We start from the raw sequence: 25,920 nt of genomic DNA, 5'->3' as shown, positions 1-25,920 counted from the left end.
CACCCGCGAAAGGCAGCTTCATTTTGACTTTTGATACCCCCACATTGTTTTCTTGTTAGGCTACTGACATTTTGGGCATTTATAGGCAGCGCCGCTTTGTTCCATCATATGAACTCCTGTACCATCTACCGCTGGCTAACCATTGTCTGCAGCTTAATGTCAGGCCTAGATATTTTGTCTTCAGTCCACTGTCATTTCTCAAAGAGGCCTCGGCGAGCTTTGATATCTTTTTATCGAAATTGCTGAAGTACTCAAAGTGATGCCGGAGAAACTTGCTCTTTGATTGAAAAGCTATGATTGACACAGTAATACAATATATACATATGTATGATAAGCTAACACACGATTTTCCAATCCCTAAGTGCAATTCAATTGCTGCTGCTACAACTGACACTTCGAAGATTTTGTTCGAGATATATCAGAAGTATTAATAAAGAAATCTTCCCAGATTTCAGTTCAGTATAAATTTTTAAAAGCTGAACTGATAATAAAAGTGGTCATGATTTAGCCTTTAGATTGGTTCAGTATTTAAATTAGATTTAAATAGGCTTATTAAATTTTCACAAAAATATTTCATTTGATGATAGTCTAAAGACTTAATATAAATGTTTGAAGTTTTTGAATCAGAATTATCGACATCGGCATTAAAAAATTAAGTTTTAATGATGATGACTATTAAGTGATTTTAAAATATGCACATTATATTCAATCAATTTGGGAGAATTGAGAAATAAGAAACATAAAATTTTAGCTAATAGCACAGATGGACGGGCAGATTACTACTAACTATGTGCTAAAATAATATATCGCTTTTTCTTATAATAATAAGTATATTTAATTTAAGATTTATTGTTTCAAATAACTGAACATTAAATTAAATTAGAATGAGCTATGGATAGTTACATAAGATAACTTTCTACGCAGCCCACTTAATTAGAATTTCGTTACGTTATTATATTTATTTCACACCAATAAAAAACGCAATCAATAATGATGTGAATTTGCGGGCAACACTCATAAACAACAAAATGCCAAGTGGAAACCATTAATTATGAATGTGTTTGGGGCCAGTTAGCCCAGCCCAGCCCAGCCCTGTCCCGAAATTGACCTGTTTGGTTTTTATGTAACAAAGTGTCGATACAACTAATAATATCATAAATCTTGTCCAATAATTTATTTTCTTTATTTATTTTGTTGCATCAGCTCTGCGCACTTTGCTTTACATATTTCAAAAACAAAACTCCAAAAAACAAAAAGAAATTAATTTGGTTAAGTTGTGAGCTTTGCTGTTCCTTAGGTGATTAGCTCTGCGTCGACCTCCCCCTCCCGTGCACACCCACAACATCCAATGGCTGACGCCTGAGGCGCCACAGAACGCCCACCTGCGCTGACTGCGTGTGAAAACCTGAAGACCCAAAAAAATAAAAGCTTTCAGCTTTAGCTTGTGTTTCCTCCTTACACACCTATATATATAAATACAGCAATCTATTTTTGTTAAGCCGATCTATTGTTGTGCTAGTTCATCATTTGTCAAACGAGTCGCGGCTAATGGACAAGGTTACTCGGCTCTGACTTGGCTGACAGTTTATTTTCAACACATATTAATATGGTTTGGCTTTATTTGCTTTGAAAATACAATATGAAAACTGTCTACGCGCACGCACACAAATACACAAGCTCATAAATATCTATATATATATAAAATTCATAGAAATCTTTGCGCTACATTATTTAAAATAATTTCTGTCTGTTAAATACAGAATATACATTATATTTAAAACTAAAAACACATTAACGACTGCGACAGTTTAACGCTTACTTTTCTTATGTCCATTGGGATTAAAGTTGACTGTTGGCCAAATGATTATCGATTACCACCTGAATAATCCGCATGCAATCCCGCTGCCTGGCTATGGTATTGTCAATTAGCTGTTCTATAAACTGACTGGCCTTAATGTCCGTATTCGGCGGTATGTCCTGTGTGCAACTGATGTATTTGTTGAAGATTTCCGTGTTCAAGGATGTGGCCAAATATATTTCGCTCTCGTCCTGTTGCAGCAGCTTGTTCAGCACCTGGGCGGCAGCCAGCAGTTGGTCCTTGTTCTTCTGATAAGCGCGCAGTTCCTGTAAATTTCCATAATCCGCGCTATTCAGCTGCACATACCTGTCGCCATCGCCTCCGCTGCCATCGTCAAGCTTGATTGCCTTTTTTGTGAGCAGCTGACGTATGTAATATTTGCGTTCCGTCACGAAATTGCCGAGCAAATAGCCTGCGAACCAAACAAACGACTCATTAGCATGTCCTAGAGCATATCCCCCTCAACCCCCTGGGCGTTGCACACCTGAGATGAGCATGAAGAAGCCAATGGTGAGCAGAAGTGAGGCGCAGGTGCGTTTTGTCACATATTCGCGATAATCGCGCGAGCTGCTGTTGGCCCTCACAGCCGTCTCATAACTGAGCACCTGATGCATTCTGAGCTCCTTAGTTTCCCTGGCTTATCGGATTTCTATGTTCTTCTTATTTGGTATTTAGTTTCGAGACACTCTTTGAACTTATTTAGCTAGTTTATGGCATCGCTTGTTGTGGAACATTTTCTTGTATGGATTGTACTTTATATTAAGTCGAAGTTCAGTTTGGCATCTATCATAGACAGCAAAAAATATATTTTTAATAAGGTATATTTATTTATATTACAATTCGAATAACGGAAATAAAATCTGACATTTATAAGCTCATAAATATTTACGATATATTTATATAATTATTATAACGCTAAGTAGCTCTGCTTTTACGATAATGCAAAATTAATGCTTACCATGGTAAATGCATATCCATTAGTCAAAACCACAGTCAGCGTAAAAGCATTTTATTTTATATTTACATATTTCTGGTTTGGCTGTCCCACAGGCATATCCATTGAATCTCCCATTAACGTTTTATTTTTTTAATATAAATTCTTGCCAAATACAAAATGAAAAATTGTTCAGTCAAATACTTCACAGCGGTAAAATGAAATTCCAATCGCTCGATAGGAATTTAGTTTAATAAATGGGGAAAATCGCAATGTTAGTTGCGTTAGGGACACCCAGGCAATCGCGAATATTTGCAAACAACAAGTAAGAGGTGGAGCAGACAATAAATAACAACACGTATTTTTTTAAATTTATAGGCAAAAAAGATATTTGCCTATGTGTTGGTATGCATTTGGGTAACAGATAAATTTGTGGATACATTTTGAAATTATTTCGAAAAGTAGCATACATTTGATAAAAAATTAATTTTAGAATTATACTCCTCTTGTAAATTATATTATTTTTTTTAACTAACATGAATACTAAAATAATAACATATTTGAGAAAACGGAAGAAATAATATAATCTGATTCTCTAAAAGGACAGTCAATGAACTCTCCCAGGGAAAAATAAAAACATATTTACAGCATAATATGCACATTGGCGTATCCTTTGAGCTGCTATCGGCCAGAGGCACTTTCACTCACCCAGCTTTGGAAACAAACAGAAATCGTCGCCTCCGATCCGATTCTGTAAGCTGCAATTGTTGCCACTGAAATGTTTTCTATTTTGTTCTGTTTGTACTTTATAGCTCGATGCTCCCCTTAGTAGTCTGTGTACGTATATACAGAGTATTATGTTGTTTACACTTCAGTAAAGACAAAAAAACAGAATAAAAAACTAGAAAATATATATATATGTTTATCCGGCAACAGTTTCCCGGCGCGCGTTATCCTTGCAGCGTGGTAGGTCCGTTCGCCTGGCCACCAAGCTGTGCACTGAGCGCCTGCCACAGACTGACGTCGGCTTTAATAGCCGGGCGACAATTGGTGGTGAATTTCCCTCGTGCTGTTCCTGCTGGTGGGTGGCCAATGGGCGGGCATTTTCTTTCCTTTCTATTCTCTTTTTGCTGCGTTTGGGTCAAGTTGAGATGCGGCTATTTACGTGCAAGTTCTTCATGCGAACAAACAATAGCGTCAATAAATTCATGATTAACGGGCATTTTAACTTTAACCTGTGCCGCTTTGAAGTCGTATTGTTTTTCAAACAGCTTGGTAGAGTCTACATTAGTTTTACACATACTTTCGTAGTGTTAATCTCGTTGTTTGTTCTCTTTAAAAGACTGAACACTAGAGTCTTTTGTTCCATGCACAGGCACCTTCTTCAAGAATATCACATGCAACTTAACCGCAATGCACAATGTTTGAGGGTGAAAGGGGAATTGATTTACGGTTTTTGCTTTGATGTAATTTGCATGCCGCATATTCCTTAAACACCTGAGCGTACTAGAGAAGCAAGTTAATTGTAGGTGAAGAACTTGCTAAGCTTGATATATTTTTCAATTCTAAACTTCACATAAGCATATTGTTCATGGAGCTAAATTTGGAATATCTCAATTTGATCCATTTTCCATGGTTCTCCTTTTCTAACTGCATTGCTCATACGCACGGTTGACCTTTTTGATATAAAAGAAAATTTATTTAACAAATTAACTTGTGAAAAATATTTAAAAAATTTTAATTTAATTATGAGCAACAAAAACAGCAACCCAATAATCTAAAAGACTTTTTTAGACAGACTATGGATAATATTATCATGAATTGAGTATTGCGCAGTTGTTATGATCCGACTGCAATTCCTATTTGATTTAAAATCGCACGTGAAACACAGCTGTTCTTGACAAAAAAATTCTGAAGAATTCCTCCTTAAGTTAGTCGCTTCGGTCCTCTGCTAAAAGGCACAAGTTCACCTAAGTTGACAGTTCATATTTATTTTATTTTTATTCTACTTCAAATATTTACCTGCATCTTCTGCTGAAAAAAATCATATTATTTTGCAGAAAAAAATGAAACTTGTCAAGCAAAAGTTCACCCTGCTTCCAAAGTTCTAAGCACATAGTAATTGTTGTTGTTGTTGCTGCTGGCTCTAAAGTCAGTGAAAGTGCAACTTGTGCTAACAAGCAGCAAAACGTCCTCTGGTTCTCAAGGGCTGAAAGATACATTTCGCTCGCTTACAAGTGCCTGCTGAAGCGAAAGCCTTGCTGTCAACGCGCAGGAGAAGCCAACTAGCAGGTGGAGGCGTGTGGGTGTTCGTGTTCTTCTGGAGGCCAATGTTTCATTAAGTGTAACGGCTTTTACCACGCTCTATGCGCACTGCACACGCAAATGGCCACCTAAGGGGGAAACTGGATACAAGTGAGGACTACTTGTATACGAGTTAAGCATTTTCGAGCGCTCGCGTCATATTTTCAAGGCACAGCAGCAATGGGAACTAGTTCATATGAATGCTTAATGATAATAAAATGAACTTTTGGAATTTGTGAACTTTCAGAGAGTATTACTTTAAACTTCTTTCCCTATTCTTGATAGAATAAAGTTCATCTATATATAATCTATAAGCAGCTTCTCTGTTAGTAAAAAAAATTAGAATTCAATTCACACTTATTACGTATTAGTTGTCGTTCACAATCATTAATACCACCTATTCACAATCCACTCATTCACATTCGCTACTTTAATTTCAAAATTTCATTTCGAGCACACAGAGAAATGTCAGCGAAGTGCATTGCACTCTGCAAGTTGCAATGCGCTACGTGCACCTTGCACTCTCCACAACTTAAACACGTTCGAGGCCATTTGTGCTTTCCACCCACTGTGGCAACCTGTGCCAGGTCCATGTCAAAGGAGCTGCTCTCCCGCGGATTTGCGAGCATTCGCACATCCCACTGCCAGGCAGCACATTAATTTCCAAGTGCATTGACATAGAAACACGCACTCCGAACGCACAAAAGTAGGCAACACGAAATGCAGTCAAGTATTTGCCCCATGCAACCGGAGAGACAGTTGTTGCTTTTGCTTGCGGTATCCGTCAGTGATATATCATCAATTTAAAAAATGTGCTAAAACTTTTATTAATTAACATTCACAATTGGAATATACAAAATATTTTTATAAAAAATTAAACTCAAAGGGTTTTAAGGTTTCTTAAAAATGCTACTTGTTGCTGTGCTTAATTATAGTTTACTCAACTTAATAATAGCTATGTCAATTGCTCTCTGAAATTTATTTCTTGGCTCTCTTAAGAATGTTCATATTTCTCTTAAGAGTTTGAAGCTTTAAAGTTGCGTGCTTATAAATATGCTTTAAAGTTTAAGAAAAGCTTTGTATGAAGCTTTTGCATTGCTAACTGTTATACATTAAATTAGCAAAGTCACATATATTTACAGTATTAGAGATGTGGTAGACCTTGCGTATAACTCGGTTTAATTATATTATAATTATAATAATTTCCGATTCGAACAAAAAAAATTTTTTTTTAATTGTTTAATATTAATGGTTTTGGTCGCTTACCCAATTTTTAGATTTGAACAATTTTCGTATAATTTTGAATCGTATTAACATTGAATTCGATTAAAAGTTAAGTTCTAAAATATCTTATTTCTTCTATCTTATATATATAAGAAAAGTCTATTCTTATTACAAATGTCTAAAATATAAACTTAAAAATCTATAATAAATTCTTTTTGATGAAGGAAATTAAAAGTTGAGTTCCTAAGCATAACAAACATATTTTACACCAAAATCAGCTAAAAAGATGTCAATGCAATTATCATAAATAAAAGTATTAAATACAATAACATTGTTTTTCTATCTGTAATTATTATATCCGAGAAGTCTTAAAACAATATATTCAACTGTTGTTTTAGATGTTTATTTAAGATTTAAATGTGTATTATTTAGATAAAAATTCTCAATTTAGGGTGCTGGTTAAATACAAAATAAGGAGAGGGAATTATTAACAAATAAAACCTCTTATCATATAATCTTTAATTAAACTGACACTTGCGACACTTCCCTAAGTTATTTTGGTTATCATCGATTACCAGATTGTATATGTAACTGCCTGGGCATAGCACATTTTAGTAAACGAGTGCTGCTCGTTTCCTAGGGCTTCTCAAATCGAAAATCGAACATAATTTACGTCTCGTTTTCTGCATTTTTGTTTCCTTGCATTTTCACGTGCGTCGCTTCTTAGCCCGTTGAGGTGGAGGCAAATGCAAAATGTTCGGAATGTTTTTTTATTTTTTTTTTTCTGTTTTAGCAATCAGAGAGCTAAAGTCAATTGGCGATTATCATAGGGCCCTGAGGGGGCCCATTGACTTGTATTGCATACACATTGACCGAGTTTTAGACCAGCGCTAATGTAATTAGTGGCATATACCTCGCTGTACTGGCCCATTGCGAGCAGTTCAACGCGGCTAATTGGAGACACAACATCGGGCAGCACAAAAGGATACGTCGGAGGCCACTCAAAAATAAAAATTAAAAGGATTAAGCCAGGATACTTCGTGTTGTGTTTACTGAAAATGTGAAGTGTTTAGCAACCTTGCTTGTTTTGCTTGAATTAGATATTGTGTTAACAAAGGCCGCGCCATGACGGAAACAGATGCCGAAAAGGCGGCTGGCTCCCGCCTGGATTACGATCTGATGATGGCCGAGGAGTATATACTCAGCGATGTGGAGAAGAACTTCATTCTGGCCTGCGAGCGTGGTGATTTGCCAGGTGTCAAGAAGTTAGTATTTATCTATGTTATCCTGGCAGCCTAATGGAAACCCATGAGCTTTGTAGAATTCTTGAAGAATATGCCCAAACACCATCCGATAAGTTTAACATCAACTGCACGGATCCCATGAATCGCTCCGCATTGATTTCAGCCATTGAGAATGAGAATTTTGATCTGATGGTTATATTGCTTGAGAATAATATTGAGGTGGGCGATGCTCTTTTGCATGCCATTTCCGAGGAGTATGTGGAGGCTGTCGAGGAGCTGCTGCAGTGGGAGGAGAGCAATCACAAGGATGGACAACCCTATGTGAGTAATGTGCCCACACTCTGATCACCAATAACTTATGGCTTCCTTCGGAACAGAGCTGGGAATCGGTGGATCGCTCCAAATCTACATTCACTACGGACATAACGCCGCTGATTCTGGCTGCACATCGCAACAATTATGAGATACTCAAGATCCTGCTGGATCGCGGTGCAACGCTGCCTATGCCGCACGATGTTAAGTCAGTGGACAGCACATTGCAATTGGGGTTCCACATAAAATCTTTGCTTTTGTAGGTGCGGTTGCGATGAGTGCGTGACCTCGCAGACCACCGACTCCCTGCGTCACTCGCAGTCGCGTATAAATGCGTATCGTGCACTCTCGGCTAGCTCGCTGATAGCTTTGAGCTCACGTGATCCTGTGCTCACCGCGTTTCAATTGTCCTGGGAACTGAAGCGGTTGCAAGCCATGGAATCGGAGTTTCGTGCGGAATATACGGTAGGACCAAATGACTGACCGACTAATTGATTGGAAAATTGTCTAACTATTTGATAATTCATCTTGTTCTTAGTAAATTTTACTCAAACAGCTTAAATAATTTTAAAAATTTGTTTTATATATACTAATATGTACACATGCCTTTTGCATGAATCAGGAAATGCGTCAAGCGGTACAAAATTTTGTGACGGCACTGCTGGACCACGCGCGCACTTCCATGGAGCTGGAGGTGATGCTTAATTTTAATCACGAGCCATCGCAAGCAATTTGGGGTCCCGGTCAGCGGCAGACACTGGATCGCTTGAAACTGGCGATACGATACAAGCAGAAGACGGTAAGGATACCGCTAATATCCTTTAAATATCTTATACCACTTTATACTTATATTAACGACAGTTTGTGGCACATCCCAATGTCCAACAATTGCTAGCAGCCATTTGGTATGAGGGCCTACCTGGTTTTCGACGTAAACAAGCCTCCCAGCAGCTCATGGAAGTCATCAAGCTGGGCTGCAGTTTTCCCATTTACAGCTTGAAGTATATCCTGGCGCCGGACTCGGAGGGTGCCAAATTCATGCGCAAGCCGTTTGTTAAGTTCATCACACACTCCTGCTCCTACATGTTTTTCTTGAGTGAGTCATGGATATATCCGTGGCGTATCGGCTTTCCTAAACACTTTTCGTCTTTAGTGCTTTTGGGCGCTGCTTCGTTGCGCGTGGTGCAAATTACTTTCGAGCTGTTGGCTTTTCCCTGGATGTTGACCATGTTGGAGGATTGGCGCAAACACGAACGCGGCTCGCTGCCTGGACCCATTGAGCTGGCTATTATCATGTATATAGCGGCGCTTATTCTCGAGGAGCTCAAGAGTCTATATTCCGATGGCTTGTTTGAGTATATCATGGATCTGTGGAACATTGTGGATTATATATCGAATACGTTTTATGTCACTTGGATACTTTGTAGAGCTACCGCTTGGGTCATAGTGCATGTAAGCTGAGATTACAAGATAGAAATTAGATATATTTACAATATCTTATCGAATAATAATCGATAATCTACCGAAACCTGTTCGATATATGATCGATAAGTTATTGATTACGCAGTGACTTATCTCTTTTTTATTTATTTTTATCGTGGTTTAATCGATTTATTATCGATTACATTTCGTTATCATAAAAATAACATATTGATAACTTATCGATTACTTCTTAAATACTTATAAATTTACTATCGATTATATATTGACTCCTTATCAATTACTTTCAGCGTGATTTGTGGTTCAGAGGCATTGATCCCTACTTTCCGCGCGAGCATTGGCATCCCTTTGATCCCATGTTGCTCTCCGAGGGTGCCTTTGCTGCGGGCATGGTCTTCTCCTATTTGAAACTGGTGCACATATTCTCGATTAATCCGCATTTGGGACCGCTGCAAGTGTCGCTGGGCCGAATGATTATCGATATTATAAAATTTTTCTTTATCTATACCTTGGTTTTGTTTGCCTTTGGCTGTGGCTTGAATCAGCTGCTCTGGTACTATGCGGAACTGGAGAAGAACAAATGCTATCACCTGCATCCCGATGTGGCGGACTTTGATGACCAGGAGAAGGCCTGCACCATCTGGCGGCGATTTTCCAAGTAAGTTCAAACAGGTAAAAATCCTGTGGGTGAGAGCTCTGAGGATATTCAACTTGCAGTTTGTTTGAGACCTCGCAGTCATTATTCTGGGCGTCCTTTGGTCTTGTGGATCTCGTTTCCTTTGATTTGGCTGGCATCAAGAGTTTCACACGCTTCTGGGCGCTGCTGATGTTCGGCTCATACTCGGTTATCAATATTATTGTGTTGCTCAACATGCTGATTGCCATGATGTCTAATTCGTATCAAATCATTTCGGAGCGTGCCGATACCGAGTGGAAGTTTGCCCGGTCGCAGCTGTGGATGAGTTACTTTGAGGATGGCGGCACCATACCACCGCCCTTCAATTTGTGCCCCAATATGAAAATGGTGCGCAAGACACTTGGACGCAAGCGACCTTCTCGCACCAAGAGCTTCATGGTAGGTGGCAACCCCCAAAACATTATGTGCTCCAGCCTAACCCTAGCTCATGAACTCCGCAATCAAGACAAATCCTTTGGCAAATCATTTTCAATTAAGCTCCTGTGGCTTTTGCTGCGTCAATGCAAATGCGCTTAGCACTCATGTTACTGACTCCCTCCCTCTCCACCCACATCCCGCCCCCCTAGCGAAAGTCCATGGAGAAGGCCCAGACGCTGCATGACAAAGTGATGAAGCTGCTGGTGCGTCGCTATGTGACCGCTGAGCAGCGGCGTCGTGACGATTACGGCATCACCGAGGATGACATCATTGAGGTGCGCCAGGATATTAGCTCGCTACGCTTTGAGCTCCTGGAGATTTTCACCAATAACAGCTGGGATGTGCCGGACATTGAGAAGAAGACGCAAGGTAATGACACCGGCTTTGACACAACATGTTGCTAAGCCACCCACCACTTAATCCCAATCAATCTCCCATTCCCTGACAGCTGCCGCGCGCACCACCAAAGGCAAAGTAATGGAACGTCGCATTATGAAGGACTTCCAGATTGGCTTTGTGGAGAACTTAAAGCAGGAAATGGACGAAAGTGCAAACGGACTCGACATCTTCTCCTCATTGGCCAAGGTCATAGGCAGAAAGAAGACCCAAAAAGGGTAGGCACATTCGCTTCTTGATGGGATTTAATGCTTAGCTAGCCTTATTTTTAATTCCCAGCGATAAGGACTGGAATGCCATTGCCAGAAAGAACACGTTTACTGCGAATCCCATTGGCTCCAAGCGCTCCTCCATGCAGCGTCACAGCCAGCGCAGCCTGAGGCGCAAAATAATTGAGCAGGCGAACGAGGGTCTACAGATGGATCAGAGCCAGTTGATAGGTGGGTAAAAGTAACAATTTAGCTTATTTGAAGCTGATGTCTTTCCTCATGCGCAGAATTCAATCCCAATCTGGGCGAAGTGACACGTGCCACTCGCGTAGCCTATGTGAAGTTTATGCGAAAGAAGATGGCGGCCGATGAGGTTTCTGTGGGTGAGGTTGATGAAATCACTAACGGCGATGATGAGAAGAAACCAGACGCAAATGGCGTAAGTAGAATGTTCTTACCGATTACAAATAGCTTTTAGTTTACTTAACGATGGACTTGCAGTCCAGGAAATCGGCAAGCAGCGCCAGCGGAGGTGCCGCAATCTTGACAGCGGCCGCACGCGCCTCCGTCAAGAATGTGGATGAAAAAGGCAACGGAGTGGACAATAAGGCTAATAAAAAAACAGATGACAAGAAACCCGCTAATGGCAAGAAACCTAATGGCGATAATAAGCCCGACGCTAAGCCCCAAGCACCTGCTGCTGGCGTCAAACCAGGCGAACAGAAGCCCGTGCTGCCAGCCACTAAGCCGCCAACTGCTGCCGGTGGCGCTAAGCCCAATGAACAGCCGAAGTCCGGAAGCGATGCAGCCAAGCCTAATGCACCGGCACCACCAGCAAAGCCCGCTGATGTTAAGCCTGCGGCGCCTAAGCCAAATGAAACCGCCAAGCCGGAAGCGGTGGTCAAGAAGGAGGAAGCAACCAAAATCGAAGCCGCTAAGCCAGCAGCGGCCGCTGGAACAGCTACCAAGAGTGCAGCGCCTTCGGCGCCTGCGGATTCCAAGCCGGACGCCAATACAAAAGCAGCAACGACAACCACCACGCCCAGCGGCACTAAGGCGGCAAATGAGACCAGCGGCGGAGCCACACCGGCCGGCAAGTCCGAGGATAAGAAAAACGGACAGGATCAGAAGGCCGATGACAAGAAGGAAAAGGACGCCAATGGCAAGCCGGGCGATTCGAAGCCCACAGCGGCAGCTGGAGACAAGCCGAGCGAAGACAAAAAGCCAGACGCTAAGAAACCAGAGGACGATAAGAAACCCGCTCCGGCGCCACTCAAACCAGCCATGAAGGTGGGCCAAAGCAGCGCCGCGGCGGGCGGCGAACGCGGCAAATCCACCGTCACAGGCCGCATGATCTCCGGCTGGCTGTAAGACCAAAGCCAAAAGATACTTTTTCATTGGTCGTTGGTTTTTCTAGCTGAACTAAGTACTTATAATGTGTGTGAACAAATAAACGAAATTTAAACTAATTTAAATGAAAATACCCTGGCATCCAATTTCAGACATACAAGATAACAGAGTTTCCTTATTTATAAATTCATATTTTTTATTTATACACAATTATTTTATATACACTTTTTGGGCGGTGGGTCCTGTCCTAGATTTTCCTACAACTTTTGACTCTCTGGTTGTTTACTTTGCTTTATTTCTACAGAACTATAAAATATTCGCAACACGAGCAAGAAAAAGAATGGCTACCTTTGACATACCGAAGATAAAATGCCCTCGTAGACATACGGCTTACGGTTTCGCAGATATGTGAGGTGAATAGTGAAGCTCGCAGTTGCTGAGTTCGCTGAAGATATCTTGAAAAAGAAAAAATATTGCCACTTACTCATATTTTTCTCGTGATGTTGATAAGATATGGCTCACATATACGGAGCACAGTTAAACTAATAGAATGTATATAGTTTAATTAGTGTATTGAGACTCGGGATACATGTATACTCGTGTAGAGAAGTGTTGAATTAAGTGTTAAGCTTTTTGCTCACGTTCATCTCCCAACGCCTAAGAACCGACCTCCTTTAAAACAAAAAGGCACAATGGTAACTTTCCAAGAGTCGCAGCTTAAGGGCCCACTTTAAAATAATACCTCTACATTCAAGCTCTTTTCGTGCACTTTTTTTTAAACCTTTCGCGCTATACCAACTAATTTCGCAACTGCAATTTGCTCGAAAATCCCCGCATATCCCTTTCAAACTTTTGCTTCAGCCATTGGCAACAAGTGTTCGGCTTAGCAACATTTCCCAGTCCACAGGTGGTTGGTTGCTAGAGACACACCCACACACACATAAAGCTTACAGAAGTCACAGCTATTGTTCCCACACGCCGCATTGCCTGCCTTGGGATATAAAAGGACGAGAGTTTCATGCAGCATCAAGCATTATATCTGTGAACGTCAAGAAGTAAACATCAAGCGAACATCTGAGAGATATAATACATTTTTCATTTAAATTTAAAGTTGAGAAATGAAGTCGTTTCTGGGACTACTCAACATTACCTACACAATTTTATTGCTTGTTTTGCTGACCAAATTCAGTGCTGCAGGTGAGTCCAAGAATGGAGATGATTTCAGACATTTTGTGACCAATTAATATAGCTCAACTCAAGCCTTGGCTAGCAGGGTGTTAATCCATGGCCAATAAATCTCAACGCAGCTGCTAGCACTACTGGGACAGCACTCAGGCCATTTCAATTTGTTTTCATTAAAGCCTAAGCTGAGCAGCAAGTGAGACTTCTTTACAATACATATTTAACTAATTTTTGTACAAGTATTTAAGGATAAATTCGCTCCAAAGCAATAGGCAAAAACAAACTAGTCCGGACACTTAAAGCCTATATATTTTTTTGAATAGACTTGGACGCAACTCATTTAGGTTATATTTTAGGCAGTTCAAATTTAGAGGTCCAATATTTTATAAAAATCATATCAACTTTATGGTATATCAAAGGGGTATATCTCAATTTTTTCTTACCTCTTCCACTCAGAAGTGGAGCATGATAAGATTCGTCGTGGTGCCAACATGGGTCTCTATACGTTTCCACGCGTCGGACGCAGCGATCCGAGTCTGGTGAACAGCCTGCACGATGCCAACGATGCGGTCGCCTATGAGACCCTCTACGGCATTGGTGATGCCTCAGCTGAGGATTTTGAAGGTGCGTAAGGATGCAGCTAATTTAAATTTAATTTAATAATAATTTAAAATGAGTCTACTTACTCGCCTATAGAGTATCAAAAACGCGCCAGTTTGTTGCCATTTCCTCGTGTGGGACGCAGCGATTCTGAACTGAGAAAATGGGCACATTTGCTGGCACTGCAGCAGGCGCTGGACAAACGCACCGGACCCAGCGCCTCGTCTGGTATGTGGTTTGGACCACGTCTGGGCAAGCGTAGCATCAATGTCAAGGACTATCCGGCTGATACCAAGGGACAAAAAGAATTATTCTAAATGATAAAGAAGGCAAAGGCACCCGAAGGAAACCACAACACGCTCGAAAACGCTCTCGAATATATTTATTATGAATCTAAAAATTTTAGTACATTATTTACGACCCCTTGATTTAAGCTTCAAAGAGATCAACATTGCAACGGAATATTATAATGGGTATATAATAAACAAGTAAATATAACATATATAAATGGGCTGGTGAGGGCATACTATGTTGGTGTAAGTCTTTTAAATGTAACTTGAAAAACTCCCGAAACGCTTCACAAATGTAAATACTCTATATTTGTTTATAAAGGCGATTTTAAAAAAATAATAAACAAGTATGATGACTTTAGTCGGGAGTGCCCGACTAGAGAATACCCTGATATCGGCGCCAAGCAGTCTTCACAAATATTCTTTCTTTCTACTGTAGCTGTGGATGGTTTTTTAGGTAAAAAGTAAAGTTATTTGAATTATTCCAAAAAGCCACCACGAGCATGCCAAACCTTCAGCTATAACAATTATCTTCTCGGCATTCATACACAAAACACACATACACATGCTGCAAGGCTCACACAGCGGAAAAAGGGATTTTTTAATGTTGCCATTAAATAGGAGGAGATATCCAAAATATGAAATATGGGATTAATCTAAATACCGAAGTTTGTCGACATTTTGGACATTGGATATTGAAATTAAATGATATACGAGAAAATATATTTGGAATGTCAAGTCTCCGTTTTGTAGTTTCACATAGACAAACGAAAAGCTCCCCATATCCTATATTAATATAAGTAGTATATATTAGAATTAATATTGTGTGGTAACTAATATTGTTAGATAACAATTGTTAGGTAACAATTTGTAGCGTGTGCGTACTGAGGAGATAGATTTTATCTCGCCTACTTGTGCATAGCGGAATCAGAAGTCGTGCACTTCCAGCCTTCTTCTTTAGACTTAGCCCGTCGGATGGGGTATGGGTTCTTTCTTCATCCTGCTATGCTACACACTAGCACAATGAAAAGTGCACTTTCACAAAGATAAAACGACAAGTTCAAAAATGTCGAAATTGGGAACGGTAACCGGTATTATGTCAGTCGTTGGCGGTTTAGACGTTTGATTTGGTTTTAGGGTAACAAAGATGTTAATTTACCCCACGGTCTGTGCCCACCCTACCTTGGTGGCACGGCGAATGTCACGGCCACCCCTTGTTCGGACCTCTTGTTGGTTAATTTACTGGTTTGCACATTTTTAATTTCTTAAGGTACTGGCGACGAACCACGAAAGTTTTTAGTTAAACATATTAATTTCGATTTCCATATTATTTATTGCCTACTTACTTCGTATAGGACATGTTTGCAAACATTGCATATAAAAATAAAAACTTATGTGTAATGCACTAATGATCAGTCAAAACTGTATCATGGCTACAAGATAAACTATATAACTGATTATAACTCTATGAGATAAGTGAAAAACAGAAATCATACTGCCTGGCAACTGATAATGGGCTTTGGAGACGGTACATTCAAATTATATGTGATTCCTATATCGGGTAGTGCTGAATATACTTCTATATACTATACTTCAAACTCTTTTGCTGGCTTATGTGGCCATTGCATACTCACAAATTGAAACAAATAAATCCATCGATGCGTACGTTGGGCCCATCGTTAGCATTGTGGTAATATCTGCGGAGCAATTTTCGTTAGTTAATCTATTTACAAATAATTTGCGATATACCGTACACTTGTCGCCTAATTCTCATGGCACATAGATTTCAGTTTACTTTAAGTTTAACATTCTTACGTTAGCAACATATTTTAAAAGGTTATGTTTCAAAATTACATAACTTGGCTCTATTGTCTTGCCAAAGAAAGGAAGTTTCTAAGACAGTCGCTTTTATACTATTATAATTTCACTCCTTGAGGCTATTCCCTTGGCAATTTATATCTGATCTTGGTATGCGGACACCTAATCGGTTCAATTCCTTGCCAGCGACACTCCGTTAATCGGGCTGGAACGGTAAGTTCGACCAGGAGGTAGCTTGGTAACAAATGGATAAGCTCGGGGTCCAGGCTCAGCCGCAATGTACTGGTGTTGCCGCAGTCTTTGTTTGTAGCGATCCCACAGAAAACTGAAGTCCTCTTGACCTTCTCCACTCCCGTAGGGCTGCCACTCTCTTGGGCGGACGTATGCTTTCAAAATTTCCAAGTTGGCTACGACCGACCAGCCACTCTAAATTTGTATGTGTACATACATATATAAGAATACACGAAGGCGTGGTTGCGCAATGGCTAGCCGGTAGCTAAATAAGATTGTACCCACTGAAAAAGGGTATATTAAGAATAACGCACTCAATTAATTTATAACGAAGATCACCTGATGGCGGAAAACTTCTGAGCGTTTAATTATGAACACTGGAGACTTGAAATTTGTTGGGCTCAATATGCCCTGAATAATCCGAAGCTGTGTACTTTTAATTAGTAAAACTTATGCGCACTCAAAATTTGTGTCTTGCTTGTTCTGCTGTCAAATTAAAAAGAATGCAGCGTGGCAATCCGACCTTCTGTCTAACTTCAATTTCAGCAAGAACACACCTACAAATACAATTATATTTCACCACACCTAAATTATAACGGTGATATGGCCTGATCTATCGAGCATTCCTTCATTCTAGCGTGAGTGCGAGCGAGGCAGCGCACCGTCGCTGAGATAGAGCATTTTGCAGTATCATGTGAAAGCAAAAAGCGATTACCATGGGATGAATGCATACATTTTTGGTGACTTTTCTGACTCTTAACGGGCGCTGGTACAATGGGACGAGTTAATGAATATTGTGCCAGCTGGTCCCTACAAACTCCATTTCAAGAGTCAGTTCAACTAGCAATAAAAATCACTGTATAATTAAATTTATTGGAAGCCCCGACGTAATGGTGCCTTATAACTATGCAAACAAGGAATGCAAAGCTTTGCACACAAGGCTACCAAAGCAGTCTAGAAACATCAGCCATGAAGTTGTCAGCTTCTGTGCCTGGTGGTGCTGCATTCTAACTCTGGTAGTTGGCCAAATAAATCCCTTACTGACAACCCAAGAGCAAAATGAGATAGTTCTTTTAATTATTTTAGAATTGGATCCGTTAGTAAAGATCAGCAATTTCATGACATACTTTTGAAAAACACAGAGCAAGACAGAGGATGACCGCATCGTTGCAGCAGCGTTAATTGTGGCTGGTACCGAAAATGAAAATTTGGCGATGATTTTCTTTAACGGTATTCGTGATTCCATTCTAAGCATGGTGCACAGCACGCAATATGAACTTAAGTCAATGTGGAGCATGTTCGTGTACAAAACTGATGAAAATTTGCATAAGTGGTAGGTATTCAAATAAAATGGTTTGAACAGAATTTTATGAATTGTTATTATTGATTTATTTATTTTTGAATTTTTGTACTTGCAGCTGGCCTCTATTTAGAGTCATTTATGCAGCATGTGAAGGGGTCCGTGCACATTTTGCCTCTGTCATATAATGAATATATGAAGAGTCAGGTAGTCAGATGCATTGATATTGGCGCGAATCTGGTATCGAACTTCAGTGCGTCCCTCCACAGTTCGCTGATGATGGTGACACTAACCTGCCTGCTGTTGCCCAACGTTCGTCGTGTTTTTCTCCAGTGTGACCCAGTGTCTTTAGACTAGAAGTGGTCTATTTCTGTATTTGCGTTTTTATACCTCGTGGTCAATGCTGTGATCAAGCGCATAGCCTGAGACTGTCAGAGAAGTTTATGGAGACCTTTACGCAGATTTATAATCTTCTGGCTATCAGCATCATGATCAGCGCCCTGATAGTGGTTCTTAGCACAGGATTGCTGGAGTCCAATATCGTTTAATCGTTGTGGATCAGAGTGTCAGGGATCAACACGTGCATTCCCTGAACGACACTTATGCATAGGTTGCACATACCCACAAATGGTTGGTATTTGAGTTAATCCAGCGGCGTCTGCGCCAACCCAAGCTGCGGCTGGGTCCGCAGGAGCTGTGCGGCGTTCAACGACATCTGATGTTTCATGTCCGTTTGGGGCTATGCTTCTCGAGTGCATCCATCTCCATCTCAAGCTCTTATAAGCTATGAGATTTGCTAAAAAAAAGGTTTCGATATCGATTTTTTTTCGATTGCTTGGAAATGGGGGAGTTATCGAAGATCGGAAAGAACCTATGTGGACCTACATTCAAAAGTGCGTATTCGTTTTTACACTCTTGCAGAGGGTATTATAATTTTGTCGTGAAATGTGAGCGCATATATGGAGAGTATATATTCTTGATCGGTATCAACAGCCGAGTCGATATGGCCATGTCCGTCTGTCCGTCCGTCCTTCTGTTCGTCTGTCTGTTTCTATGCGAACTATTCTCTCAGTTGTGACGCTATCGTCATGAAACTTCGCAGAAGTGCCTGTTTCTGTTGCACGCAGTACATATGTCGGAACCGGCTGGACCGGACCACTATATCATATAGCTGCCTTAGGAACGATCGGTCAAAAAATGAGGTTCTTGTATGAAAAACTTTTTTTTGTTTATCAAGATATCTTGACCAAGCTCGGCATTTATTAGTTTTACTTTGGTCCTCATATATATGCAAATTTCTATCAACATCGGACTACTATATCATATAATTGCCATAGGTGTTGTGTGTAAGACTTTTTTTTATCAAGATATCTTGACCAAACTCGCCATTTATAAGTTTTACTATGATGCTTACATTTATTCAAAATCTTTTTTACATCTAATCACTATATCATATAGCTGCTGACCGATCGGTCGAAATTGAGGTTATTGTATGAACAACTTTTTGTTTTTCAAGATATCTTAACCAAACTCGGCTTTCACTAATTTCCCAGTGCTTGTTAGATACGTGCAAATAATTATGAGTATTATTAAAAATTTCAAACTGCAGGTAGCTGCACAAAAATAAATATCGCATATGTGGTCGATATTCGATAACTTACCCCGTTTCCAAGATATCGAAATCGTGTTTTTTGAGCAATTTTGGTAAATAATAATAGCTGGAGTAACCATACTGGACATATAGCTTCTAGAATATTATATATATTTTTATATATAGCCACCACCTTGCTATCACCACATAGCTATAAATAAAATAAAAACACCAATTTGTATTTGTATTTGTATTGAAGAATATGGTTTTGGCTGGGCTCGTGCTTGCTGCAGCTATGTACACACACACATTCATACGCGTCTTCTTTGAATTCTATCAACAATTGTAGATGGAATTGTTGGTCAATTGTTGGTGTGCCTGTTGAGTAGAGGCGGCAGCAAGTAGTGTGGTCTGTTATGAGGTCGAACCCTACCGAGGAAACTATATTTTTAAAATTTATTTTATTACTACCAAAGCAAACGAGCGTGTAGCGCGAGCTGCAATTGGTGCTGGAATAAGAGGGTTCAGCGTATCCCCTAGTTGGGAGCTCCTAAGTAGAGCCCCTTACTTGTTTTAGTATGTAGTTAAAATATCAGTGCCATTTGAGAGTCAGTTGGATAAGCAATGGAGCTCGTTGTATATTAAACTTTAGTAGTAGTCCCGACGTAATGGTGCCTAATAACTGTGTAAACAAGGTTTGCAGAGCTTTAAAATGGATAGCACACGTCTAGCAAAACAGTCGGGAAAATTTAGCCATGAAGTGTATTAGTATTTGTTTCTGGTGGTGCTGCATTCTGGCCCTGGTGGTTGGCCAAATAAAGCCCGTGGAGGAAGCCGAAGAAGAATATCGAATTATTCTAACGATCATTTCAGAAGCTGATCAGTTTTAGTTATCAAGAACCTTATAACATTCGTTGATATCCAGAAGGTAGGCAACAAATCTGCAATCGCCGCATCGTTACAGCAACGTCTTATGGAAACCTTTAACCTTCCGGTAATTGTGGCTGGTATTGAAATTGGGCTACTTAGTAATATCATCAATGATCAAAACCTAGCGGTCACTTTTTAAAGGCATGCATGATCCCATTCTCGAAACGGTGGACAAAACACTTAGGACGCTCAAGACAATGACCACCATATTTGTTAACAAGTTGGAAGATAGTTTGCCGCTCACAACGAATCAGTTGTCAGTCTTCATTAGCTGGTGCCGGAACAAACTGTTTTATAATGTATTGGTCATCCATAAATACAACAACACGTCCGTTGTCTGGTCATATGAAATGAAAACAGACATAAGGATAATTATATATACTGATTTGTCCGAAGTGGAGCGACAGTGGAGCTACAGGAATACCGTAAATTTGGTGATATGGGTCAGTACCGATCTCTTGTTGCTCTTTACCAGAGTGGGCCAGTTTTGATAGACCCTTCTGGTTTTCGATCGTTTCTCTTCCCGATAATAAATTTATATTTACAGTATAAAACACCCGACGGAAATATTTCCCTAGGCGGTCATGTTGGACTATGGATATTTTACCCCTCTCATATCGGGAATATATAAATGCACTCACAATAGTCTCCCATGAGGGAGACCGATGTATTGATATTGGCGCGAATTTGGTGTCGGACTTAAGTATTGCCGCGTATAGTCCAATAATATTCAGTACACGAACCTGCCTAATCTTGCCCTATGCAATTATGATTTCTTTACGTGACTATGCTCTATGTTTCGACAGAAATAATTCATTGATTGCGTTCGGTGTGTTTTACTTCATCGTCCATGCTGTGATCTTGGTGTGGTGCTCTATAGGAATTTCAATCTCACGATGGGGCAGACCCCAACCAGCAAGGTGTTTCAACGTCTGGGGCTGTCAGAGAAATTTATAGAGATCTCGAACAATATCTACAACCTTCTGCTTCTCAGCCTTTTTGGCAACGCCCTAACAACGTATCTCATCACAGGTTTGCGAAAGCCCGAAATTATGGACGCCGAAACGTTCCTGGACAGTGGATTAAATATCATGGTATACCCTGAGCAGATGCAAAGCCTCTTTGATGACTTACCAACAACTCTAAATGAACGTGTGGTAGTTGTTGATATAGAGACGAGGGATCAACATGTTCAAGCCCTGAACGACAGCTACGCCTATGTGATGAAGGCGCACAATTGGTGGATATTGGAGATTATCCAGCAGCGCCTGCTCCACCCCAAGCTGCGGCTGGGTCCAGAAACATTGTGCGGCGTCCAACGGTACATGAGGTTTCATGTGCGTCCGGGTCTTTCCCTTTCGAATTTATTGAAGCACTTCGTGGGCCAAGTACGGGAGTCGGCACTAGTTCAAAAGTAACTCCTACTGGGACTGTATCAGGCGGAACAGCTCGGCATACTTAGCAAGGCACCTTTCGAGCCCCCGTCCCGATATCCATTGCCCATAACTTTCTCCGAAAGGATCTTTATGGTGTACGCATGTGGCATATTCGCGAGTCTGGTTGGCTTTTTGTTGGAATGGGTCTACTTCCGGTGGAGCAATAACCGTTATAATATAATCATTGTATAAGCATCGTCTAAGCCATTTTATAAAATTTTATGCACTTAAATAAATCTAGCATTGTGCACTTTGATTAAATTTTTATACATTGAAAATGGGTCAAAAGGGTATAATGTATTTGTGCAAATGTATGTAACAGGCAGAATAATGCATCTCCGAACTCATAAAGTATATATACGCTTGATCAGCATCAATCGATCAAAACAATATCGAAATCAAGAACGGTTAAGAAACACAATTTATTAAAGAAAATGTGCTGCTTTGTGAGGTGGCTACTTGGATCAGCCACCCCACAGTTTTGATCCACGGCAAGGAGCCGTCATGTTTATGGCCAAAGTCGCGTTGGTGTTATAATTTAATAGTTTTGTTAGTTTATAAGTATTAATTGTATTAGAATAAGAGCATAGTTAAGTAGGAGGCAAGGAGCCGTTAATGTAATAATTAATTTTGTTAGTTGTAAGCATTATCTGAATAAGAGCAGTATTAAATAAAGGCAAGGAGCCGTTAATCTAATAGTCACTTCGTTCGTATAAACGTATAGTCAGTTAAGGGCAAGGATCCCGCATTATTTAAGTTTGAATTTAACCGCCGGCCGCCGCAGCAACCGAGCGTTTCCGATCGGTTGTTCAACACCGTCTCGAGAGCTCAGTTTCAATTCGGCGAGGCGAAGTTGAGCGGCCGAGCCAAGCGCACGGCTCGCCGGCACTTGAGTAATCCCGGCCGTGTATGTGTGGTTCGGGGCCTAGCGTGTCGTCCGCGTGAGAAATTTCGGCCGTATGCACTTCCCTCCCTACCCTGTGAAAGTAATAGGCAATTTATTTATTTATTAATGGTCGACCAAAACGAGTGTCTTCCCAATTATTCAATACATCACATTATGAAAATTAAATGCTAATTAGAATACACGATTTTCTAATAGCATCATCAATCGATGGCGGTGTTTTTTTCCCGTCCGGCCAGCTAAGCCCGTTTTCACAGCTAATTTTGTCAGTGACGCTATTAGAGCTAAGAAAATGGGTGTTAGTAGAGAAAATAGTGTTCTAAGGTAAAAATTAAAAATAATCTTAATTTACTTAAATAATATAAGAAAATATAATAAATAGCAAAAAAGAAAGAAAGCCGTTATTAATAAATTAAAGAAATGAATACTAGATACATAGAGTGTTATGTCCATAGCTGGGAATGGTCAGTGAGTTCACAAAGGGATCCTGAAAGCAGCGATTTTATTAGGGGTAGAGAAAGTTTGGTGAATTAAACAGAATACAAACTATTTTAATGTTTGCATAACACGCGAAAAGAATTGTGCCTAGAGTAATCTGTTGTGCACGTTGGTAGGATTAAGGGGCGATAATTCCTGGCAGGTCTAGACGGAAGAGAGAACTGAAGACGCTCTAACAGAAGAATCTATGACGCCAACAATCAACTTATGTAGGAAGACAACACCGAGGATTGTCCTACGGTTGGTTAACGACGGAAGATCAGGAAGATGAAGCCTGCTGGAGTAGGATGGCAACCGAAGATTGGGCTTCCAACTTAATCCTCGTAAGGCAAAAAGCAGAAATTGCTTCTGAACAGATTAAATACGATCCTGGCTATTGTTCTACTGCAGATACCATATGCAAGAGTAGAATTCAAGGATAGGGCGAACAAGAGAGATGTATAGGAGTTTGGTTATGAAAGGATCGTTAAGCTCTTTAGACCTTCGGTCTCATTAACGATGGTATCTAATTGAAGATTGAAACAGAGCTTGGAATCAAAAAGAACGCATAGATCCTTAACTGTTAGTATACGTTGCAATGGAGTATTGTCGATTGTATAACTGACAAGATAAGGTGTATTACGATTGAAGGTCATAAACAATTGATTAGTGTATGAGAGAATACGTTTCCCATCGCCCGCATACATAAGTGCACGGGCTTTTGATATAACCGAGGGGGGATGATTTATAAAAAGAGTAAAGAGTAAAAGTTCAAGATGACTACCTGGAGGAACACCAGAAGTAACGTGAACCTGTTTTGAGGTAGTCAGCCTCAGCATCAGTCTTTGGGTCCTACCTTTTAAATAAGAACCAATCCAAAGCAAAAAAGACGGAGGGGAACCTAATCGGTCAAGGAGAAGTAAAATATCATGGTGCACAGAGTCAAGCGCCTTACTGAAGTCAGTGTAAATGACATCAGTTTGCATTTTAGAAAGGAAAGCATAATTTACCAAAGAAGTAAATTCTAGCATATTTGTCGTAGTTGACCGGTTCTTTACGAATCCATGTTGAACAGGGGAGATAACTGATTTGCAGAAATGCTGCAAATTTGAAGAGATTATTTTGTCAAATAATTTAGGTTTAGTTTTGAAATGCCCCTGTAATTTTTTAGATCAGACTTTCCACGTTTCATGTACAGATTCTTTCCAAAGAGATGGGAAGACAGAAGATTCAAGGGATAGCTTAAAGAGAGGAATGGGAAATAAAAGAAGCAGATATAAAACTAGAGGAAGTAATATTGTAAGGGTAAGAATCATTATAAGGACAGTAGAGTATGTTGACTGGAAAAAATTAGCAAAGGGGTTAGCTAAACCAAATTCATTGCTAGCTATATCCATCCCGAAAGATGGGAGTAAACCAGGGTGGCTTTGAAGAAACAATTGAGGTTGTATTGGGTTTGGAATACAAACATCTAAGATGGACTTCAGGATGTTATAAAAAAATTAATAGCAATATTCATATCAACCAAGTCATATAAACACGACCAATCGGTTGCATAAATACGTTGATTAAGCAAGGAATAGCTTCCTTTGCGAAAGCACCGGTGGTGCTGAGGGTCTAGAGATGTTTGGTAAATTAAAATCACCTAACACTATAATATGTCATTATCATGCACGTGTGAAGAAACATCTTTAATACAAGTAATATGTTTCATATGAACTTGAATATCAGAAGAAGGAGGAAGATAGGAGCATGTAATATGGATATCGCGTGATGGAAAAGACACCTTAATTGAAACGATGTCAGCGTCAGTGGGCGTAGTAAAATAGAAAGGTTCCAACTGTAAAGTGGCTTTAACGGCAATTAATACACCAACACCTCGAGTCGGCCGATCATTTCTAAGCACAATAAAGTTATTTTAAATTTAACCATGTTTCTGAAAATGCAATCATATCCGAATCGAAGGTAGTGCTAGCCATAAAGAAATGAAATGAGACCTATGTCATTCTGATAATGAATAGCAACTAGGTCGGAAGACGAAGTTAGTTTTTTGCGGCAGTAACAGAACCTTCTATCAAAGGAACCGGAAGGGTGACAGGGAAAGGAAAATCTACGCGTACTATCTTGAACTCCACGGCTAAAGTTATATTTTGTGTAGATACCTAAAAATAGACCTGTGTCCATAAAATAAAGAACCAAAAGGAGGTATTATCGTTTGAGCCACATTTTTTTATCAAGAAGGATGATCATTCACAAATAACCTTGTGGGTGGAATAAGGAATACATATATTTGAAATTACGTACTCACCTGTAAGTTTACACGTCAACTATCACTAGGCGGGAGACGAACTTTTATATAAGCACATCACTGAACGAACAGAAAAGCAGATATAATGTTTATTAGCTTAAGAACTTCTTCATCTTGCATCTTGCTTGCTAAGCCTGACTTACATGTATGTATCCAAATACGAGCAAACCAAAAGGCAAACATACGATTTTTTTACTTGTTAATATTATTATATACTTTTCAAGCCGTCGCCTCCTCCTTTACGCATGCTGCCGCCTCCCCCTTTACTCATGCTGCCGCTTCCTCCATAGTTAAAACCGCCGTCTCCACCAATACTAAAGTCACCTCATCCTCATTTACTTAAATTGCCGCCTCCTCCAATATTAAAGCCGCCGCATTCTTCTTTGCTGAACCTGCCGCCTCCTCCATAGTTGAAGCCGCCGCCTCCTCCACTTGAAGTGATTTTTATTTTTTTTAAATTTTCTTAGC

At 40.0% G+C, this 25,920-nt stretch overlaps 3 protein-coding genes and 2 long non-coding RNA genes across 8 annotated transcripts; 2 read left to right on the top strand and 3 right to left on the bottom strand.

Annotated features, from left to right (window-relative positions):
• Positions 1–943: 943 nt before the first annotated feature.
• Positions 944–3,796, bottom strand: LOC135440158 (uncharacterized). 2 transcript variants are annotated; one of them, XM_064699190.1, is made up of 4 exons: positions 3,501–3,796; positions 2,343–2,641; positions 1,820–2,270; positions 944–1,405 (listed from the first exon to the last, which is right to left on the bottom strand). In XM_064699190.1, exons 2-3 carry the CDS (start codon positions 2,470–2,472, stop codon positions 1,840–1,842), a joined length of 561 nt encoding a protein of 186 aa, XP_064555260.1. In that variant the 5' UTR covers positions 2,473–2,641; positions 3,501–3,796; the 3' UTR covers positions 944–1,405; positions 1,820–1,839. The 2 variants fall into 2 exon arrangements, with proteins under 2 accessions (XP_064555260.1, XP_064555259.1); XM_064699189.1 differs by lacking the exon at positions 944–1,405 and having other exon boundaries at positions 1,756–2,270; positions 3,501–3,795.
• A 3,478-nt stretch (positions 3,797–7,274) lies between these two features.
• trp (transient receptor potential) lies at positions 7,275–12,504 on the top strand. Its single transcript, XM_064699186.1, has 14 exons — positions 7,275–7,585; positions 7,642–7,885; positions 7,942–8,084; positions 8,140–8,341; positions 8,499–8,675; positions 8,738–8,972; positions 9,030–9,328; positions 9,607–9,974; positions 10,034–10,391; positions 10,580–10,799; positions 10,879–11,044; positions 11,106–11,266; positions 11,323–11,474; positions 11,537–12,504. The coding sequence occupies exons 1-14, from the start codon at positions 7,446–7,448 to the stop codon at positions 12,404–12,406; spliced, it is 3,735 nt and encodes a 1,244-aa protein (XP_064555256.1). The 5' UTR covers positions 7,275–7,445; the 3' UTR covers positions 12,407–12,504.
• Positions 12,505–13,134: 630 nt separating this feature from the next.
• LOC135440157 (uncharacterized) lies at positions 13,135–15,274 on the bottom strand. 2 transcript variants are annotated; one of them, XR_010438262.1, is made up of 4 exons: positions 14,970–15,274; positions 14,254–14,896; positions 14,011–14,176; positions 13,135–13,747 (listed from the first exon to the last, which is right to left on the bottom strand). It is a non-coding gene; the product is annotated as an uncharacterized LOC135440157 (long non-coding RNA). The 2 variants fall into 2 exon arrangements; XR_010438263.1 differs by having other exon boundaries at positions 13,135–13,424.
• Positions 13,419–14,696, top strand: Capa (Capability). 2 transcript variants are annotated; one of them, XM_064699188.1, is made up of 3 exons: positions 13,419–13,582; positions 14,027–14,191; positions 14,264–14,696. In XM_064699188.1, exons 1-3 carry the CDS (start codon positions 13,504–13,506, stop codon positions 14,482–14,484), a joined length of 465 nt encoding a protein of 154 aa, XP_064555258.1. In that variant the 5' UTR covers positions 13,419–13,503; the 3' UTR covers positions 14,485–14,696. The 2 variants fall into 2 exon arrangements, with proteins under 2 accessions (XP_064555258.1, XP_064555257.1); XM_064699187.1 differs by having other exon boundaries at positions 14,024–14,191.
• A 7,077-nt stretch (positions 15,275–22,351) lies between the features above and the next one.
• Positions 22,352–25,689, bottom strand: LOC135440206 (uncharacterized). Its single transcript, XR_010438267.1, has 3 exons — positions 25,596–25,689; positions 25,453–25,512; positions 22,352–22,951 (listed from the first exon to the last, which is right to left on the bottom strand). It is a non-coding gene; the product is annotated as an uncharacterized LOC135440206 (long non-coding RNA).
• Between the last annotated feature and the right edge of the window lie 231 nt (positions 25,690–25,920).

This window comes from Drosophila montana, unplaced genomic scaffold (assembly GCF_035044405.1).
Source record: "Drosophila montana isolate Dmon_TW-CO22-7 unplaced genomic scaffold, ASM3504440v1 contig_896_1, whole genome shotgun sequence".
Taxonomy (NCBI): Eukaryota; Metazoa; Arthropoda; class Insecta; order Diptera; family Drosophilidae; genus Drosophila; species Drosophila montana.
This window is presented reverse-complemented; position numbering and strand designations above follow the sequence as displayed.

What these genes read in the sequence shown, in the direction of transcription:
- LOC135440158 (XM_064699190.1), bottom strand. Translation starts at nt 2,472, where the DNA reads ATGCATCAGGTGCTCAGTTATGAGACGGCTGTGAGGGCCAACAGCAGC. An exon ending in CTTCTTCATGCTCATCTCAG is followed by an intron (nt 2,271 to 2,342) that starts GTGTGCAACGCC and finishes TTTGGTTCGCAG; the next exon opens with GCTATTTGCTCGGCAATTTC.
- trp (XM_064699186.1), top strand. Translation starts at nt 7,446, where the DNA reads ATGACGGAAACAGATGCCGAAAAGGCGGCTGGCTCCCGCCTGGATTAC. An exon ending in CCTATGCCGCACGATGTTAA is followed by an intron (nt 8,085 to 8,139) that starts GTCAGTGGACAG and finishes TTGCTTTTGTAG; the next exon opens with GTGCGGTTGCGATGAGTGCG. An exon ending in AGAAACCAGACGCAAATGGC is followed by an intron (nt 11,475 to 11,536) that starts GTAAGTAGAATG and finishes ATGGACTTGCAG; the next exon opens with TCCAGGAAATCGGCAAGCAG.
- Capa (XM_064699187.1), top strand. Translation starts at nt 13,504, where the DNA reads ATGAAGTCGTTTCTGGGACTACTCAACATTACCTACACAATTTTATTG. An exon ending in GACCAAATTCAGTGCTGCAG is followed by an intron (nt 13,583 to 14,023) that starts GTGAGTCCAAGA and finishes TCTTCCACTCAG; the next exon opens with AAGTGGAGCATGATAAGATT. An exon ending in CTCAGCTGAGGATTTTGAAG is followed by an intron (nt 14,192 to 14,263) that starts GTGCGTAAGGAT and finishes ACTCGCCTATAG; the next exon opens with AGTATCAAAAACGCGCCAGT.